This window comes from Lithobates pipiens, unplaced genomic scaffold (assembly GCF_037356315.1).
Source record: "Lithobates pipiens isolate NorthernLeopardFrog02 unplaced genomic scaffold, aLitPip1_a1.2 Scaffold_8, whole genome shotgun sequence".
Lineage (NCBI taxonomy): Eukaryota > Metazoa > Chordata > Amphibia > Anura > Ranidae > Lithobates > Lithobates pipiens.
The window spans coordinates 535,537,372-535,556,714 of record NW_027507903.1 but is presented as its reverse complement, the minus strand read 5'-3'; the positions used below and the strand labels follow the sequence as shown (position 1 = coordinate 535,556,714).

The 19,343-nt window shown below is 42.8% G+C and overlaps 1 protein-coding gene across 1 annotated transcript in view; it reads right to left on the bottom strand.

Moving 5' to 3' along the window:
- Positions 1–205: 205 nt before the first annotated feature.
- Positions 206–19,343, bottom strand: part of USP39 (ubiquitin specific peptidase 39) — a 47,357-nt gene continuing 28,219 nt past the window's right edge. The window contains exons 10-13 of the mRNA XM_077469572.1: positions 4,135–4,277; positions 2,933–3,068; positions 1,782–1,868; positions 206–544 (exon numbers count right to left, since the gene is read on the bottom strand). Of these exons, the coding sequence (XP_077325698.1) occupies positions 497–544; positions 1,782–1,868; positions 2,933–3,068; positions 4,135–4,277 (414 nt within the window). The 3' untranslated portion in view covers positions 206–496. The remainder of the gene's footprint in view (positions 545–1,781; positions 1,869–2,932; positions 3,069–4,134; positions 4,278–19,343) is intronic.

The following is a 19,343-nucleotide window of genomic DNA, read 5'->3' as shown; positions in this document are numbered from 1 at the left end:
TCCTCCTGCTTCTGTACTTACCAGCTGGGTTGTTATTCTGTCTCTCCCCGTTAAAATAAATCTACCATTAAAATTATAGACTGATCATTTGTCAGTGGGCAAACGTACAAAATCAGCAGAGGATGAAATACTTTTCCCCCTCATTGTATATGAGCTTTCAGTGATTGGAGTTACATGTACTTTAACAAAAATCAAAGGTAGAATGTTTAGGGAAAATTGAATTTAATGTATATTAAACAAACAGAAGCATTTAACCTTCCTTCATAGATTTAATATAAAAATATACAAATTCACAAAACTCCTGGAAATAGATGACTCGACTGTAATTTTGCAGAGAGGTTGCATCACGGCAAGAGAAGGCTGTTCATGCTCTTCAACGTGTAATGCATCTTCTACGGGCTGACCAGTCTAACTTTCCAGTAAATATTTACACTTCAACCACAACGTCTACACCTCCAGTACTCGCAAGTTCTCTTTCCAGAAGACCAAATTTTCTTCATGCGCCCTCCTGATTCTGCTCACCGTCATCACGTCTCTTCCAAATCTGTGAACAAAATAAAACAAAAATATAAAAAAATATATTAAATATACATACATACACACACAGTTGTGTTCAAAATAATAGCATTTTTTTTTTTTTTAAAGTGAGTAAAGCTCAAAATCCTTTAATAGCTTTTATTTCCACACACACAAATACATTTGCAAATATTGCAGTCTATTCGTTTTTTTTATTATTTGGAAAAACCCAAGTAAAAAATTTTGGGTATGCATTTTTCTTTACAATCTCAAACATTTAGGCCACTTTCACACTGAGGCGCATTTCAGGCATTTTAGCGCTAAAATTAGTGCCTGAATAGCACCCCTCAAGCCAACCCGGTGTGAAAGTCCAACTGCTTTCACACTAGGGCGGTACGCTTGCAGGACAGGAAAAATCTTTGGGGCGGAGCGGGAGTGGTGTATACGCTGCTCATAAACCGCCCCTGAATGGCAGCAGCGCTTTGTGGGCCCTTTTAACCCTTTTTCAGCTGCTAGTGGGGGTTAAAAGCGCCCCGCTAGTGGCTGAAAAATGCTGCTAAAACGACGGTAAAGCGCTGCTAAAACTAGTGACGCTTTACCGTCAACGCGGCCAGCGCCTCAGTGTGAAAGTAGCCTTACTGTATAAACTGAAAAATGCATGGAGATTTAGCTTTCCTGTGAATATTGAGTTGCATAACTGCTATTTCTGAGAACTGCTTCACATCTGTGGTGCAATTTGTATTTGCATAGCATATGGCCGGCCTTACTTGCATCAGTGTGGAGCAACATCTGATGGGTTGGTATTTATAACAAGACAATAACATGCTCCAAGATGAGAATGGCACAGGCCAAGAGATGAGAGAAGATGCAAGCTCACCTACCTATTGCAGATAAACACAAGTTTTACCTTCTTTCACAGAGGGCAACAACATGAACTACTTCAATGAAAAAAAAAGGGGAACATTCTCAGAAAACAGCAGATCATTCCTAGACTGAGTCAGTGAGAGGTATTACACAGTTATTTACTTTTTGTAAAGTGCATTGCCTAAAACCTTCAGAAATACATTTACAGAGTGAAGTACTGAGACTTCAGAAGCCATCCTCATTCCAAAGACATTGCTCATTCTTGGAATGGGCTCTTCAGACTTATTTCACAATTTTATCTGTGTAAATATCAGCAGATGCTTGGAATGGTCAGTATGCAGAGTGTGCTAGACAACAAGGAAATACACTGGACAGACAGAAGACAATACTGCAGAATATACCTGAATATAGGCTTCTGAGAGGGTGATCATCTGGGGTAAAATGTCTGTGACTTGCAGATCTTGCAGCTCATACCATTTTCCAGTGCCCTGTACATAAAACAAAATGAATGGAAACTGTTAAAGCACATCTTTTTCAGCATTCTATTACATACAGTATCTTACAAAAGTGAGTACACCCCTCACATTTTTGTAAACATTTTATTAGATCTTTTCTTGTGACAATACTGAAGAAATTACACTTTGCTACAATGTAGTAGTGAGTGTACAGCCTGTAAAAAAGTGTAAATTTCCTGGACTAGAAGCAATATTACTATTTGGAATAGATCACACATTGTCTAGATTGAGGGGTGGAATGCACGTCAGTCGGCCATTTTTCTAAACCGGAAATCATATTAAAAACATTGGAAACACAACAGGGATTTGGCTCTCATGTATGGGGTCACAGTCTCTATAAATATCTGGACGGCTGCAGTGGAGGGACACTCCAGACGATGTCCTTGGAGACGAAACGCATCGGGGGGGGACTCCACTGTCGCCATTTGTTTTTAAAAAGCGCCGATTTTAACCTTCTAAATGTACGTTTTCCTACTTTATTAAATGTATTGTGTACTTATAATGGAATTACGCTATGTGGCCCTTTTTTGTTCTGCCCCTCATATTCACTGCAGCTATGGACATTTGATTGTTGTCCTCTATGAGATACACTTATACAGTCATCTACCAGTTTGAAGATAGCTGGACGTTCCTGTTCTAGCCACCTGGGGATTCCAGCGTTCATATAACATAAGCCTGTTTGACTCACAGAACACATGTTCTTGTGGTTTCAAACGTTCTGGTAAGCCTCCTAGTTTTCAGTGGTGGTACCTCTCTCACTTCAACTATACATCCTGCTCACCGTTGGGATATTTACATGAAGTGTTTGAACAATATTTTATTTCACAAGGAACTTTGATTTTTTTTTTCTCTTGTGGTATTTGCTACTGGTCACAGTGTTTACCATTTTTGCACATGTTCTTTTCATTTTCAGTTCATTTAAGTATAGCACCTGTTTACTATACATCTAAAACTATAAAGTACTTATGTGCACTTATTTCCCTACTTTTTTTTATAAATTGATAGACAAACAGACGTAAAACAAGATGGACACTCACATGGTGAAGGACATGGATCCGATATGAGCCTTCATTGGGTTTCCCATCATGCACTATATTTGCAATAAGGTCATAAGTTGTGTTCTTGTGCAAAGCCTGGCTTTCCTCTGCCAAGTACTCCCGCAGATCTACATTCCTGTGTGGGTATTAAGAAAAAAAAAAAAGGGGGGGAGCATGGTTTAAGAAAAAAAAATACCACTGGCACACTCTCTTCCCTGTCTGAAGAGCATTACAATTATATTGCTGTGGACAATGCGATTGCTGTGGACAATTCAAGATGGGCATTTCTAGTATACAAGTACAGCTTACTTAAGGGGGTAACAGGTAAATCTTTCAGTTGCATCTCCTTAAAGTGGTTGTAAAGGCTCAAGGATTTCTACTGTCATACATTCTATGCATGAAGGTAAAAAACCTCTGTGCAGCAGCCCACCAATAATTACCTGAGCCTGATCTTCCTCCAACGATGTGCACAAGAACCTTGACTCTCCCTCCTCATTGGCTGAGTCAGCAGCAGGAGAATCACAGCCACTGAGCCGATGAGGAGAGAGAGGGGGTGGGGCTCAGCCACGGCTGTGTTTGCTAATGAACACGCAGAGCCATGGCTCATGAATGAGCAGAGCCTGCTTGGGTGCCCCTATTGCAAGCGGCTTGCTCTGGGAGCACCAAGAAGGAAGGAGGGGCCAAGATTGCCAAAGAGACACCAGAGAAGAGGATCAGGGTTGCTCTGTGCAAAACCACTTTTTTGTATTTTGTTTCTTTATTTGTATTAGTTATGTATATATGAACGGATACTCTGATTCTAGCCAGCTGCTACACAGCAACTCTCAGAAGCAGTTTTTTCTCCTCTGGTTATTTTATTTTAATTTGTCTACGGGTTTTTATTTTTTATTTCCCTTGTGTGATAAGCACCATACACTGTGATGGCACAGGCTGATTGTACAACTGCAAGATGTTATTACATGTCCTAATGCTCATGCCTGTAAAGATAACCACAGGTCTGCACCCATGGTTAGATTTGCCAGACTGAAACAGGAAGGGGGGCAGAGAAAAGACTGGCAGGTTCACCAGGTATTTATAACTCATACTGCAGCAAAAAAGTATACAAAAAAAAAAACACACACACACAACACGCATTTGAGAATTGTCTGGAGGAAGCTCAGACAAGTGAATTCTCTTCAGTCTGTCAGCACTGCAGTACATACGTGATAGGGAAATTCACAATAGTCGGATTCTTCTCCACGAAAAAGTTGTTCTTTGTGAAGCGTTTAATACAAAATATCAAATATGGCGGAAGCTTGGTCAGTTGGAATCGCTTCAAGAAGTTCTCTTTATAGGTCTTGTACTCCTGTAGAAAAAGGTCATTCGCGGTTAGTTTCCACAACAGTGAACAGAAAAGAAAATGCACCTTCTAGAAATACCAATAATATGAACTGAAACAGAAGCAGGAATGTAAAGTAAGCACAGTCAAAGAGCTTGTATTTAGAATGTGTGAAAATATGCAATTACCAGACTTGCTACATGACTGCCATAGTTATTTTCCACTTGGCAGCATTCTGCACTTCACATACTACAATATGAATGAGTGATCTCCCAGAATATTTTTCCTAAGGCGGATAAGTCTTTGAACATTTGTGTCAAATATACAAATTCACATCTGCAGTACAGCAAAGCAAGGAAGGTTTCCCCCTTGTGGTAACCCTGCAGTTACTTATATTTTACAGTGTGTGAAGCCGACATGAAAATAGCATACCGTAATAGGTATTGCAGTGCAGCGCATAAAATAGGATTTCTGGTTTACTGGTAAAATCTTTTTCTTGGAGTATATTACAAGATACAGAGGAGTTCATAATCATGACTACTTGGGTTATGCCGCCACCTTCAGGTGAATGGACACTGGCCACAAAAAAGTCAGGAACACCTACCAAGGCATAACCCCTTGTAGCAAGCAATGAAGAGCACAAATAAAAGAGTCTGTGTCCTGTAATATATTGTGAAAAAACGAATATTAACGCCTGCATTGCAAAATATAAGAATCAGTCGTAATATATTATTGCATACATTAAAAAAAGAAGCAGAAACAGTGGATTTCATCATATTAAATGGTCGATAATATACCATCATACCAAACATATACTTTGCGTTAACATATTTGGTACGCATAGTTACGGATATTGTTATTTTTATGGGTCAAATATAATATAAAAATTTGTAAAACTAACCATGTTAATTATTTTAGATGTATATTTTTCTGTAATAAGTTTGGAGATTTATTATGTTCTGCCTCTACTCTCTCATTATTAGTTCCCCCATTAATGGTTAAATGTGTAAACAACGCTATTATTGATACAATGTGCTTCAAATTAGTTTTAGAAATGAAGGGGTTAAGTATTTGAGAGGCGGGGATAAACACTGTGTTGCCATGCTCTCCAGCCTTCTTCCCCTCGCCAGAAGGTCAAGGGCAAGTCAGAAGGACAAACCACATGAGTGTGTGGCGGTTTGGCAAAAAGATGTGATGTTAGTGGCTTACCGGAAGAGATGTTCCGGTACTGTGGGCGAGACACCAATATTCCAGGCAGAAGCTCCAGGTCTACAAGCGCTTATGATTGCCACAGCTACTTGGCATAGATTTAATGGGCTGAACGGATGATGCATTGCGAAAAGTTTTTAACTATTTTAAGAAAAAGATTTAATTGTCGATACCACTTTACAAATACTCGCCGATAGATACTTTTTTAAAATGTCATGCAACAGTGGCGCTAATATGCAGCACTGATGGGCACTGATGTTGAGTGGACTGTCAGTTATTTTAATTTTTTACAAATGTATTTTTTTTTTTTACAATACTTTCTTTTTTTGGGGGGAGTGGACGGTGTCAGTGTTTTTTTTTTTTTACAATTTTATCTTTTAAATATTAAAATATATATTTTTTTATTATAAAAAAAATTATCAGCCCTGTTGGGGGCTTTGATGAGATATCAGGGGTCTAAACAAACCCCTGACATCCCCCCTTTGAGACAGAGAAAGGGCCTAAAGGACACAGATTCTCCAGTACCTTTCTCTGGGGCCTCAGCTGCGCTAAAGATGAGTGGACAGGAGACAGGGGCTCCTCTCTATTCATAACATGAGACATCGTAAACACAGTTTACAATGCTCAGTTATGAATGCACAGAGTCAATGATCACTGACTATGCATTCAAAAAAGAAAGGGGCCGGTAAATGACATATTTACCAGTTCAAAACAGGTATGGGAAGGAGGTCAGCAGCAATTATAAAAAGTAACGTACCAACAGCCCTAATAATAAGACACAAAGAGTTGAGGAACTGGGATTTTAAAAAGGTACACCATATACACAGACAATGATGTAAAAAAGCAATATATAAATCATTTATTAAAAACAAACAATATAAAAGTAAGGACCACAGTTACAGTCAACATCCTGGGTATAACACATCTCAACCCTAACTGCCGAGAGAACTGGGGTCACATACAGGTTTATTCTCTTGTCCTACTATTTCAACATGTTTTGTCATGTCAGCTTCATATGGAAAATGACGAGAATATCCAATAGACATAAAATGACAAGATATGCAAAGCCGCAAAAACTGATCCAACTGTGTCAGAATACCCGTAGGGAGGTATGAAACTTCTATGATCTCACTGACAAATGTAAACGCAGCAATGCCAAAGGCCCATATCTTGATTGGCAACCACACATAATCTAAATGTTGGGAGCTCCGACGGACAGGCGAACTACAAAGAGTCTTAACTAAATCTCCCTATATGGCCCAAACACCACTGTCTAAGGATCTCTATATATCCTATAGTAGTGTGGCTCCAACCTCACAAAGAATCTCTATACTGCGGGAGCGCACCTAAAAAAGGGGATCAAAAAGTCTCAATGCGGGGTAAAAAAAAAAAAAATCTAAGAAAAATCTAGGCAGCGACTCTTTGTGCCTTACATATTTACCAGCTCCAACGGAGCATGGAGGTGAAAGGACAGTCAGGGAGAGTTACAAGAACCGATCTCCCTGTACAGATTTCAATAAAGCAGCTGAAAGCCGTAGGGGGGCTTTAGGAAAATCTATACAAGGCAATCTGCGCTTGTAAATTCCCCCCACGATCATCCCAGACTGCCCAGGTATCAGGTCAAGCATCAGAGCTTTTACACTTGTAAATCGGCACAGATACTAGTATCAGTGCAACCCTAGTTATTACGAAATCACACTGTTGGAGTCTTATCTTTTTCCATATCCTATTTGGAAGAGGCATTCACATGGAGGATATTTGGAGTATGATGATTGAAATGCTCTGAGCGGTCTGCAATTTAATTTAACGTAGAGTGCAGTGTGCTGATCTGTAATAGAAGAGGCATAACCTTCTAATGGGTTTCAGCCTGTGGGGAGGAGGAGCACTGAAGCACTTGATGTAACACATGGGAAGGTTTGTCTGATTTCAAATTTTTGGGTATGAGAGGACTTTCACACTGAGCTTTGACTGTTTCCAATCACAGAAGCACTGAGGCATAACTAGAATCTTCAGGGCCCTCCCTGACCCACCCCCCCCCCCCTTTCCATCAGTCTCGGGGGCCCTTCCCTCTGGGCCTAGGGCACTTTCCACTGATCCCAGTGGCATGAAGTATGAATTATACCCCCTGCTGAACTTGACTCATTCAAGTGAATGGTGCTGCTCTGCAAGCGCCCCACAAATGCGTGCAATGCACATGGTTATGGCATGCTAGTGCAGAAATGAAAGGGTTAAAGCAGGCAGTGCAGAGGCAATACAGCACCTTCTTACTGCCTGTCAAATGATGTATGAAGAGCATTCTGGATGTGGATTGCTCTTCAGAGACCAATGCAAGCCCTTATTTTTTTACATTTTTTAAACAGAATTTTTTTATTGACTTTTTTGTACATGTTTTACAGCCATTTGATGAAATATCAGGGCTCTAAACAGACCCCGATAGCTCACTTTTGAGATAGACACACCATGTGGCTCCATATGGTTTGGTGCGTGTGAAAATGCATTGGTTAGCAGATGTGTTGGGTGTCATTAAGAATTAATGGCAGTGCTGTGTGTCTACTAAAGGCCAGTGGGTTTCTGTGTGTGTTAGGAAAGCCATAATTTTCTGCACATTCCTGACATGCAAAGGCTCACATTGGTGTGCTGCAGTTTGGCCGCAGCGGGATTGTATGTGTGCTGTACATGTAGTTATAGCTGCATTCCTACTGAATTGTAATAGGCAGCGAGTTTTCTGAAAGCACAGCAAATATGCAGCATGTAGGAATTTGATGTACCTTCCTGAAAATGCAAGTAAAATTTTCATACAATCACACTGCGCCCCAATCTGCAGCACACCGATGTGAATCCACTATTAGACCCCTTTCACATGAGTGGACTGATTGGGTCAGACTGTCAGTTTTCAGGCAAACCTGATTGGACCGTCCAGTCTCCTCTTATGGAGTGGCAGGTGTAAACAGACACGTGCCTGTTTACATCTGCCTAGATCCAATCCGATCTGCTAAAAACAGACGGATGGGGATCAGTTCCCCATGTGTCTGGTGGATAGGATTACATGACAGTCTAGTGGAAACGGACACGCGGTTCGTTTACATCCAACTACCTATCAAGAAGTGAAGGCTGTATCTGTCGTCACTCTGAATACGTTTCTGGCAGAGCCTTCCCCGTGGAAAAGGAGCCATAGTGATAAGAAAATAGTGAATAGGTGGGGGTCTAAGCAGTGGGGGCTGGTGCTCAACAAACTGAAAAAAAAAACCTCATCAATTGCAGCCTCACTGTGCTGAGGGTGAAGCAGATAGGCGAAGAGAAGGGATAAAAGGTAACAAGAAAAATAGTTCAGGAGGATCGCTGTCAACTTACTGCATGATTGTGCAGAGATGGTAGAGCAAAGAAGAAGAGCAAAGCAAATGACCAAAGAAGAAGGTGAATTGACATGGGAAGAGAACATGCTGCGGGCTGGAGGGGTCTGATTACTAGTTGCTTGAAGAAAGAGATAAGGGAAAGTTCGAGTGACTGGAACTGCAGTGCTGGGGAATCGGCACATAGTCCAAACGAATGAGAATAGCAATCTCTGCTGTCAGAAAGGAGAAGATGCAGAAGCTATGTGTGCGTCCATTGCTCCCCCCTCCTCACCTCACATGTTAAGAGCGCCGGGGGCAGGCTCTTCACTCAGCATCCATGCTGTCCCAGTGTGGCAGAATGCTGGGCCCAGTGGCAAGTGCGACTCCTACAACCTGGGTAGTTCCTCTACTGGCTGTGGCATTATTCAACTTTACCTCGACAGGGAGACCCCCGAAGGTAGCTTGATCACCCAAAGATGGTCTTTTCCCTCAACACAGTTCTTCAGAACACCTCCCCAACCCGACAGACTCACATCTGTCGTCAAGACCTTCCAATTCACCTTAACAAGGGATTTCCTGGTATCTAGCATCTGTGTGGAAATCCATCATTCTAGAGACAACCTTGTCTTGGGGGTCAAACACATTGGCATGATTGAAGGACTCCTGACATTTGCCCTATACTTAAAAGGAGATTGAGCTGCAGAGCTCTGGTGTTAAAAAGGGACACAGAGGACTGCAACAAAAGATGACTAGCATTTTCCCCAACACTTTCATACATGCCTGTATTGAGGGACCCTCCAACATCCTGAGAGATTTCACCTAGACTCAATGAAACAGGCATTTTTCCTGAAGAAGCAGCACTTCTGGCTGAGAGGCGATGTGGGCAAAGCCCAAATACTCTAGGCTTTGAGTCTAAACCAAGGCCAACTGCTAAATATTCAGTACCCAGTTGAACCATTTTCTGGATGTCAGTTTTTGAGCTTGACTGCTCCCATAGAAGCAAGACATTCAGGTATCCCACAGTGGGGATTCCTTGGGCTCTCGACAAATCTAGAGCCAGAGCCAACACCGTGGTAAACACCCAGGGCACTGTAGACAGGACAAACAAATGGCACAAAAATTGACAGTGGCAATCCTCCACTGTGTAAAACAGAATAAGGTAGGCATCCTTTATAGCCACCAACACTAAGAAGTCCCCTTAATGAAGCATAGAAGGCACCAACCAGGTAGACTCCATCCTGAATTTTAAGAAACTTGAGACCTTTGAGGTCTGGAATGGTTAAAACATCTCCATTTTGCTTGGGAATCATGAACAGGTTGGAAAAGAAGTCAAGATACCACTCCTTTGCTCATACAAGTGCAATGACCCTTTGGGACAGCAGTCTTTCCAGGCAGCAAATAAAATGTTCTTTTTTGAGGCTCCAAAGATAGCCTTAAAAGTATAAAGTGTGGCGGGGGAGCAACAAAACTCCAGCTTGAAGCCTATGGACATCACACTGCTGACCCAGTCCTCAGAGACCAAGCAGCTGCAAAGGCCCATAGATGTCCCTCACCCACGTGAATGGAGACACCCCCTTCCCTGAGATTTACCTATGGAACTGGAGAACTTGGGTGGCCAGTTCTTAAACAATTGGGATGTGGGCTTTTGCTTGGAGCCAGAGACTAGTTGTTTTCTAAAGGGACCATTTTTGGAGTCTGAAGGACCCTGACCGGCCACCTTCACCCCCCCCTCCCCTTTTTTTTATGCATCATAACCGTTTTATAATCAGCCATAGCACTGTGTGATGTGCATAAAGATAGTACCAGTAAAAAGCAATATCACTGCTCTTCACCTTCTTAAGGGGTAAGAGCGTACTTTTCCCAAGTCCCCTTATCAATATAGGCATCCAAAGATGGTCCCAAACAAGGATTTGCCCTCATTAGACAACCTCTCAATTCGCTTCTTGCAGAGAAGTTCTGCCAACCAATACGTGGCCATAAAATTCTTCTCATGTGGACAAACATTTAATGACAGGGACTACTTACACTAGGACAGGTAGGGTTTTGTTTAACCACTTGCTGACCAGCCACTGCAGTTTTACTGTGCAGAATGGCACGGCTGGGTGAAACGTCATTATGTTACGTCGCTTCGCCCTGTGGCCACCAGGGGGTGCACGCGCACCCATGCGAGTGCCTGGCAGGCGCGATGACCACCGGGCACCCAATCGCTAATGACACAGGGAGAACCGGGATGTGTGTGTGTTTCAGAGGTGAGAAGAGACTGATCGTGTATTCATACAAATTATGAACACCGATCTCTCCTCCCCTAGCAATTCCCATTCCCCTACAGTTAGAACACAGAGAGGGAACACAGTTAACCCCTTGATTGCCCCCTAGTGTGCCTGCCAGTGAAATTTTTACAGTAAATCAGTACATTTTTATAGCACTGATCGCTGTTTAATTGTCAATGGTCCAAAAAATTTGTCAAAAGTGTCCAATTTGTCCGTCGCAATATCGCAGTCCTGATAAAAATAAAAAAAACAAACAAAAAAAAAAATGCAGATAGCCGCCATTACTAGTAAAACTAAAATAATAAACATGCCATAAATCTAGCCCCTATTTTGTAGACGCTGTAACTTTTTGCGCAAACCAATCATACGCTTATTGCGATTTTTTTTTAACAAAAATATGTAGAATACATATCAGCCTAAATTGAGGAAAAAATTAGTTTTTTGAAAAAAAATGTGGGATATTTATTATAACAAAAAGTAAAAGATAGTGTTTTTTTCAAAATTGTGCCTGTTCTTTTGTCTATAGCACAAAAAATAACCACAGAAGTGATCAAATACCACCAAGAGGAAAGCTCTATTTGTGGGGAAAAAAAAGTTTGGGTACAGCGTCGCACAACCGTGCAATTGTCAGTTAAAGCGACGCAGTGTCAAATTGTAAAAAGTGCTCTGGTCAGGAAGGGGGTAAAATATTACGAGGCTGAAGTAGTTAAATAAAAAAAATGGCTGGGTCAACAGCCGGAGAGCCCCATTTGTTGTAGAAATTCTCTGTGGGGTACTGGTAAGCAAAATACTTTCCAAAAGGTGAGCTTAATTGGCACACATAACTTATTGTAAGTGGGGAGTGAACTGGGATAAACTTAATTCTAGGCAACTGCCAGAGGTAAAAACTGACTTTTGGGGGAAGATGATAATGGTAGTGGTAAGGTAACCCAAGGTTAGTTATGTACCACATCTGCCAGGAAGCCAATCCCAGTTTTCTGTGTCTGAGACACCCCTGGACCCTGATATTCCTTCTGTGAGGATCCATCTGCAGAGTAATACTGATCATTACCAGCTTCCACATCAAGAGGAACTTCCTCCGACACCTCATCTTCCCTACAAACAGGGAGAGCCCACGTTTGCCTCCCAGGCATTCCAAGATAGTGAGAACCCCTGAGAGCTGATCCAGATATGGCTGCAGAGAACCCCTCCATTGATACAAATGAAGTGGAGGACTGTGCCTGCAAATATATCAGTTAAGAATGTTGAGACAAACCATTTCCCACTGACAGGGATGCTTACAGAGATCAGGTTTTATTTATGTAAAACCTTTATTCCAAAAGAAAAAGAAAATTATGCTGTAACTGCTTGTGTTACTTCAGCGCGAGATGGGATTTGACTTCAATTTGTAAGTGTATGTAAATCTGCTAGAGCATTCCTCTACCCCAGATTATCAATGCTGCTATCCAAACATGCATCTTTGCTACTTCCAGAGTGTAGGAATTCTAATACAGAAGAGGTGTTACTGGCCAGGTTACTGGGTGAAAATGGGTGGGGGGGATTTTCAGAAGCCTAAAAAATAAAACAAATGCAGTCACCACCACATTTAAGGATTAGTAAACTGCAACACATTAAATTTTTGGTTTTGGGTTTAATATCACTTTAATCTGGAAGGGGAATCTCCCTACCTAATAAAAAGGACCCAATCCCATTGTCCCTCTCCCTACCTCTTTGCCTGCACAAGGCCATGGCTAGCTGAGTGTCAGTCAGACACACACACACACACACACACACACACACACACACACACAGAGTGTGACAGCTAATGCTTCTATTTGTATGGGAGCACATACCTTTAATAAATATTGGTGCACAATAATATTCTGTTTTATGGCACTTTGATATAGATAGAGATAAAAATGTATAATATATATATATATATATATATATATATATATATATATATATATATATATATATATATATACACATACACACACACACACACACACACACACACACACACACACGTGAAGACTTGAATAAGGAGGCTTCTGTGGTGGGGCTTCGCTTTTATTACCAACAAGTGCATGTTGACCCGTGTACAGCATATGGGTCAATAAAATCTGGGGAGTTCTTATTTCACAAGAATGGGCACGGTGGCACTTTTTGGATTGGCAGAGTTAAGTGGATCAAGCATGCGCAGATAAATTAAGCACTTGGTGTGATTATAGAGCATGGACTTTTAGTGATAGAAGTTGAAACACTTTATTATTATAGCCATCACTGTAGTCGGAGAGGGTTGGAGGCAGGATGGTGCCAATTCAGGCCTGTGCCACTGCTGTATGGCACTCTATAGTGGAAACACTGCCTACAAGCTTCGAAAAAGTGAGGGGAAACTGCCAGCTACCCACACACAGAGGCACTCACCAGTCCATGCTGCGGGGCCATTTAATACCTAAAGCACAGCAGGGCCTTCAGGGGACTTCCCTCCAGGAGACCACAGTCAGACTTATACAGCACTGTACTAGTGAGGTCACTGCCCACAAGATGCAACACTGAATGGCAGATATTACAAGCCGTCCCTGCTCTGGCACATGGGGTCTGGGTACAGTCCTCGAATTCTGTCTGTTTTAAATCATCCTGCAACTGCCAACCTCTGCCCCAGTAGGGGTGTAAAGAAAAGGCAGGAAAAAAGGGAAACCTTCAGATAGAGAACCATCCATAACCTTCAAACACTAGCACAACACTGAGGGTTATGCTTCATGCACATGAGACGCAGATGCAAACTCTGCTGGACACATGTTTTTAAAAGCTGAAACCGGCGTTTAGAAACGCGCATTTTGCCACGATTTTTTACCGCGATTTAGCGGCGTTTTACCGCGTTTGCGTCTAGAAGCGTTTAGTTAAGCTAACATCATAGACCCTCCCCAGCTCAAAAAACAGTATTATTAACTATTTCAGCAATTTTGTGAGACCAGAGTGAGTAGCAGCAGCTGTGAGAGCTGCAGTGTACATGTATTTAGCGTGTCACTTGCCACGACACCTGCCACAAGTTGTGGATTGTCCACTTGCCACATCACCTGCCACGTCACCCGCCACAAGTTTTGGATTGTCCACTTGCCACGTCACTTGCCACAAGTTGTGGATTGTTCACTTGCCACATCACCTGCCACAAGTTGTGGATTGTCCACTTGCCACATCACCTGCCACGTCACTTGCCACGAGATGTGGATTCTCCACTTGCCACGTCACTTGCCACATCACCTGCCACGTCACTTGCCACATCACCTGCCACAAGTTGTGGATTGTCTACTTGCCACGTCACATCACCTGCCACGTCACCTGCCACATCACTTGCCACAAGTTGTGGATTGTCCACTTGCCACATCACCTGCCACAAGTTGTGGATTGTCCACTTGCCACGTCACTTGCCACATCACCTGCCACGTCACTTGCCACAAGATGTGGATTGTCCACTTTCCATGTCACCTGCCACAAGTTGTGGATTGTCCACTTGCCACGTCACCAGCCACATCACCTGCAACAAGTTGTGGATTTCCACTTGCCACGTCACCTGTCACAAGTTGTGGATTGTCCACTTGCCACATCACTTGCCACCTGCCATGTCACTTGCCACAAGTTGTGGATTGTCCACTTGCCACATCACCTGCCACGTCACTTGCCACAAGTTGTGGATTGTCCACTTGCCACGTTACCTGCCACATCACTTGCCACATCACCTGCCACAAGTTTTGGATTGTCCACTTGCCACGTCACTTGCCACAAGATGTGGATTGTCCACTTTCCACGTCACCTTCAATGCCACCTGCCACAAGTTGTGGATTGTCCACTTGCCACATCACATGCCAGTCACCTGCCACAAGTTGTGGATTTTCCACTTGCCACGTCACCTGCCAGGTCACTTGTCACGTCACCTGCAACAAGTTGTGGATTGTCCACTTTCCACGTCACTTGCCACTTCACCTGCCACGTCACTTGCCACAAGTTGTGGATTGTCCACTTGCCACCTGCCATGTCACTTGCCACAAGTTGTGGATTGTCCACTTGCCACGTCACTTGCCACCTGCCATGTCACTTGCCACAAGTTGTGGATTGTCCACTTGCAATTGTTTAAAATATTTTTCTAATGGTTTTTCATCATTTGCAATCATTTTTGAGATTTTTAATGTAAAAAAAAAGGTCACCTTTAAAAACGCTTATAAACTAAAACGCGGTAGCTGCGTTTTACCGCTGAAACGTGGAAACTTTTGCGTCTGAACCCATTTTTTGCTTCTGGAAAAACTAGGTTAAACGCAACTGCATAAAAACGGCAAAAAACGAGACTGTGTGCATGGACACATAGGATAACATTGAATGAGTTCAGGAGCAGTTGAAAAAAGTGTCCAACTGCCTCTGAAAACGCGTTTAACTGCGTCTCGTGTGCATGAGGCCTTAGCTGAGCTGAAGGGATGTGCCTGGGCAGGGAGTCCAGTTTATTGTCCAGTGCCCACTCACCTAAAAGGAGCTAGCATAACCCAAGTAGTCATTAACTCCTCTGTGTCCTGTGATGTACGATTAACAAGACATTGTACTTCTGGCCAGTCAATTTATATTAGGATAGTCTTAATTTGGTAAACACAGACAGTGGTGGGCCAGGTGAGCAGGGGGGGTTACAGGCGTGGGGCAGGAGAGCAGAAGGGTACAGGCGTGGGGCAGGAGAGCAGAAGGGTACAGGCGTGGGGCAGGAGAGCAGAAGGGTACAGGCGTGGGGCAGGAGAGCAGAAGGGTACAGGCGTGGGGCAGGAGAGCAGAAGGGTACAGACGTGGGGCAGGAGAGCAGAAGGGTACAGACGTGGGGCAGGAGAGCAGAAGGGTACAGACGTGGGGCAGGAGAGCAGAAGGGTACAGACGTGGGGCAGGAGAGCAGAAGGGTACAGACGTGGGGCAGGAGAGCAGAAGGGTACAGACGTGAGACAGTTGTGCAGGAGGTACATTGATGGGGCAGATGAGAAAGCAGGTTACAGTGGTGTGGCAGATGGGTTCAGTGTTAGGACAGAAGAGAAGGCAATTCAGTAGTGAGACAGAAGAGCATGAGGATACAGAGGTGGCGCAGATGTGCAGGGAGTGGGGATACAGTAGTGGGGCAGATGTGCAGGAGGTACAGTGGTGGGAGGGATGAGAAGGGGGTTCAGCAGTGGGACAGAAATGTAGGGGGATACAATGATGGGGCAGATGAGCGGGGGGGGGGGGGGTTCAATGTTGGGCCAGATGAGAAGGGGGGTACAGTGGCGGGGCAGAGGAGCAGTGGGGTACAAAGGTGGGGCAGATGTGCGCAGAGGAGAAATGAGGTACATCAGTGGAACACATGAGCAGAGGGTTACAGTGGTGGGGCTGAAGAGCAGGGGAAAGAGGTGGGAGAGATGTGCAGGAGGTACAGTGGTGAGGCAGATGAGAAAGGGGGAACATTGGTGGGGCAGATGTACAGGGGGTTACAGTGGTGGGACAGATGAGTGAGGGGGTGGGGCAGATGTGCAGTGTAGTACAGTGGTGGGGCAGATGAGAAAGGGGGTACAGTGGGGAAAAAGATTTGCAGAGGGAACTGTGATCTGAGGTGTGGAGTTGCAGGAATTGGGGCTGATCTGGGGCGAGTGCAGGATGTTAATTTCTCACTACTAAAAGTAGTTTACAGCATTTACTTTATAAAAAATCCTTTTTGTGATTGAGAGTGTGAAGTTGACTTTTTTTGTTATAAAATCTGCACGCTCAATTTCTTTGAAAACATTTTTCGGCACACTGTGTTCAAAAGGTTGCCTACTCCTGCTCTAGAAAGTATGCACTGTTCCAAAAAGTTTATTGTGCCAAACTGGAAACTTTACGTTGTCATGTAAAAAGGTAATTATGGGAATACAGAAAAATGAGTCAGAAAACATAATACATATATTTTTTAAAGTTTTTGTAATCCCTAATGAAGGTTTCTGATTTGCTTCCCTTTTGGAATGTTAGATAAACCATTGGGAGCATTTTGTTCTGTTTGATAAGTGGGAAAATAAAACAAAAAGAAAAAAAAAATGGCGAACAGATCGGAAATTCAGAACTGTCCTCTGCACAGTGTTTTCTCTAAGAGGATATTTAGCCTACCTAGTTCTTATCTTTGACTAAAAGATTAGCCTTTACGTTGTAGAGATCAGAAAGTGGAATTTGTTTAGCAAAAGAAAATAGGCAGAGCTGACACCATTCAAGTCCATGCTATGTTTTGTGAGTCCACAACAGGACTTGGGAGTAGAGTGCAATTCTGACAGAACAACAGGTATTTTTCTGTACTAGCATTATTTAACCACTTGCACTTTCACCCCTTTCCTGCCCAGACCAATTTTCAGCTTTCAGCACCGTTGCACTTTCAATGTCATTGCAACACTGTACCAAAAAACCCATTTTTATCATTTTGTTAAAGTGGATTTTTTTTTTTTGTCTGGCATAGTATGAGATTTCAGATCAGCTGTGCCCAGTCTTTCCACAAAGTTAATCCAGCTCTGAGCAATCCTCATATCTTTTTTCAGTGAAATAAAACAGACAGTCTGTGAAATCTTTGTTCGTTCTTCCCCCTTGCTGTGATTGACAGGTGATTTACAGATCTCATGCACTAGCCTAAGACATGAATTATTTTTTAATTCCCACCCCCACTCCTTTCTTCAGCAGCTCTGCAAGGATTGGCTGTTCCACACCTCAGCATGATTTGGCATGCTGAAGTCATGTGGGGACTTTTCTGGGCTTTGACTGGATGTTAGGGATCATAGCAGAAGTTCAGTGTAAGAAATACACAGGAGAAAATGCATGTCGATAAGGGGAGTGCAGAGGTAGGCGGGAAGTCTACTAACATCACGACTCCACCCACTGAGCCCTGGAAAACTGATCCACCCACAAAATCTGCAGTTTTTCAGGTCTCATAGCAGACAGAGGGGAGACATATGACAGATAAGTATACATGCAGGAGGCATATATATCATTCTAGATATCCTTTATAAACTACTGCAATATTGGTTAAGAGTGGGTTTACATCCACTTCAAGACAGATAGTGCTCTTTTTTGGTGGTATTTAAAAACACCTTTTTTTCTTTAGCTAAACAAATTTTAAAAAAGACGGGGAAAAAAAAAAAAGAAGTAGTCTTAGTTTCTGTTATTAACCACTTCGCGCCCGCGCTATAGCCGAAAGACGGCTACAGCGTGGACGCTACCTGCCGGGAGGGCGTCCCTGGACGTCCTCCTATTTACTTCCGCAATGTGCGCTCCTGAGAGCGTGCATTGGGGAAGTTCTGTGCTGGCCGTGTCCCTTGGACACAGCCAATCACAGATCGCTGTAAATGGCCAATCACAGCGCGATCGGTGTGTCCAATGAGAGATGATCTCGTATGTAAACATACGAGATAATCTCTCAGCGCCGCTCTCCCTCCTCACACAGAGACAGCGTGTGAGGAGGGAGAGATGAACGGCTGCAGCGGCCGTAAGTTACAAAAAAAAAAAAAAGAAAGAAAAAGAAAATAAACTGCCACCTGCCCCCAGTGCCACATATAAGTGCCATCTGTCATCAGTGCCATGTGTCATTGTCCTGGTGCTCCAGGGCCTTCAAAAGTGTAATAGGTAGTCAACAATTTAGGTGTGTAATTTATGCTCCTAGAACACGTGATGGCACTCCCTGCATGTTGGGCCTCTCTAAGTGGCCAGGCTGTGAAAAAGTCCCACACATGTGGTATCGTAATACTCAGGAGGAGTAGCAGAATTTATTTTGGGGTGTTATTTGTGGTATACACATGCCATGTGAGAGAAATAACCTATTACAATGACAATTTTGTGGGAAAAAAAAAAAATCTTCATTTTGCAAAGAATTGTGGGGAAAATTTTTTTTTTTTTAAAAAAGCTCATCATGCCTCTTACTAAAATACCTTGGAATGTCTACTTTCAAAAAAGGGGTCATTTGTACATTCCTGGCTTGTTCGGGTCACAAGAAATGAGATAGGCCACCAGTACATTAGAAGTGATCAATTTTGTATGATTTGCACCACAGCTTGTAGACTCTCCAACTTTCACAAAGACCAAATAATATCCACTAATTTGGGTTATTTTTACCAAATATATGTAGCAGTATGAATTGTGGCCAAAATTTATAAAGAAAAATTTATAATTTGCATAATTTTATCACGGAAACAAAGAAAAATGCATTTTTTTTTTCAAAATTTTCATTTCTAGCTCAAAAAATAAAAAACCCAGAGGTGATCAAATACCACCAAAAGAAAGCTCTATTTGTG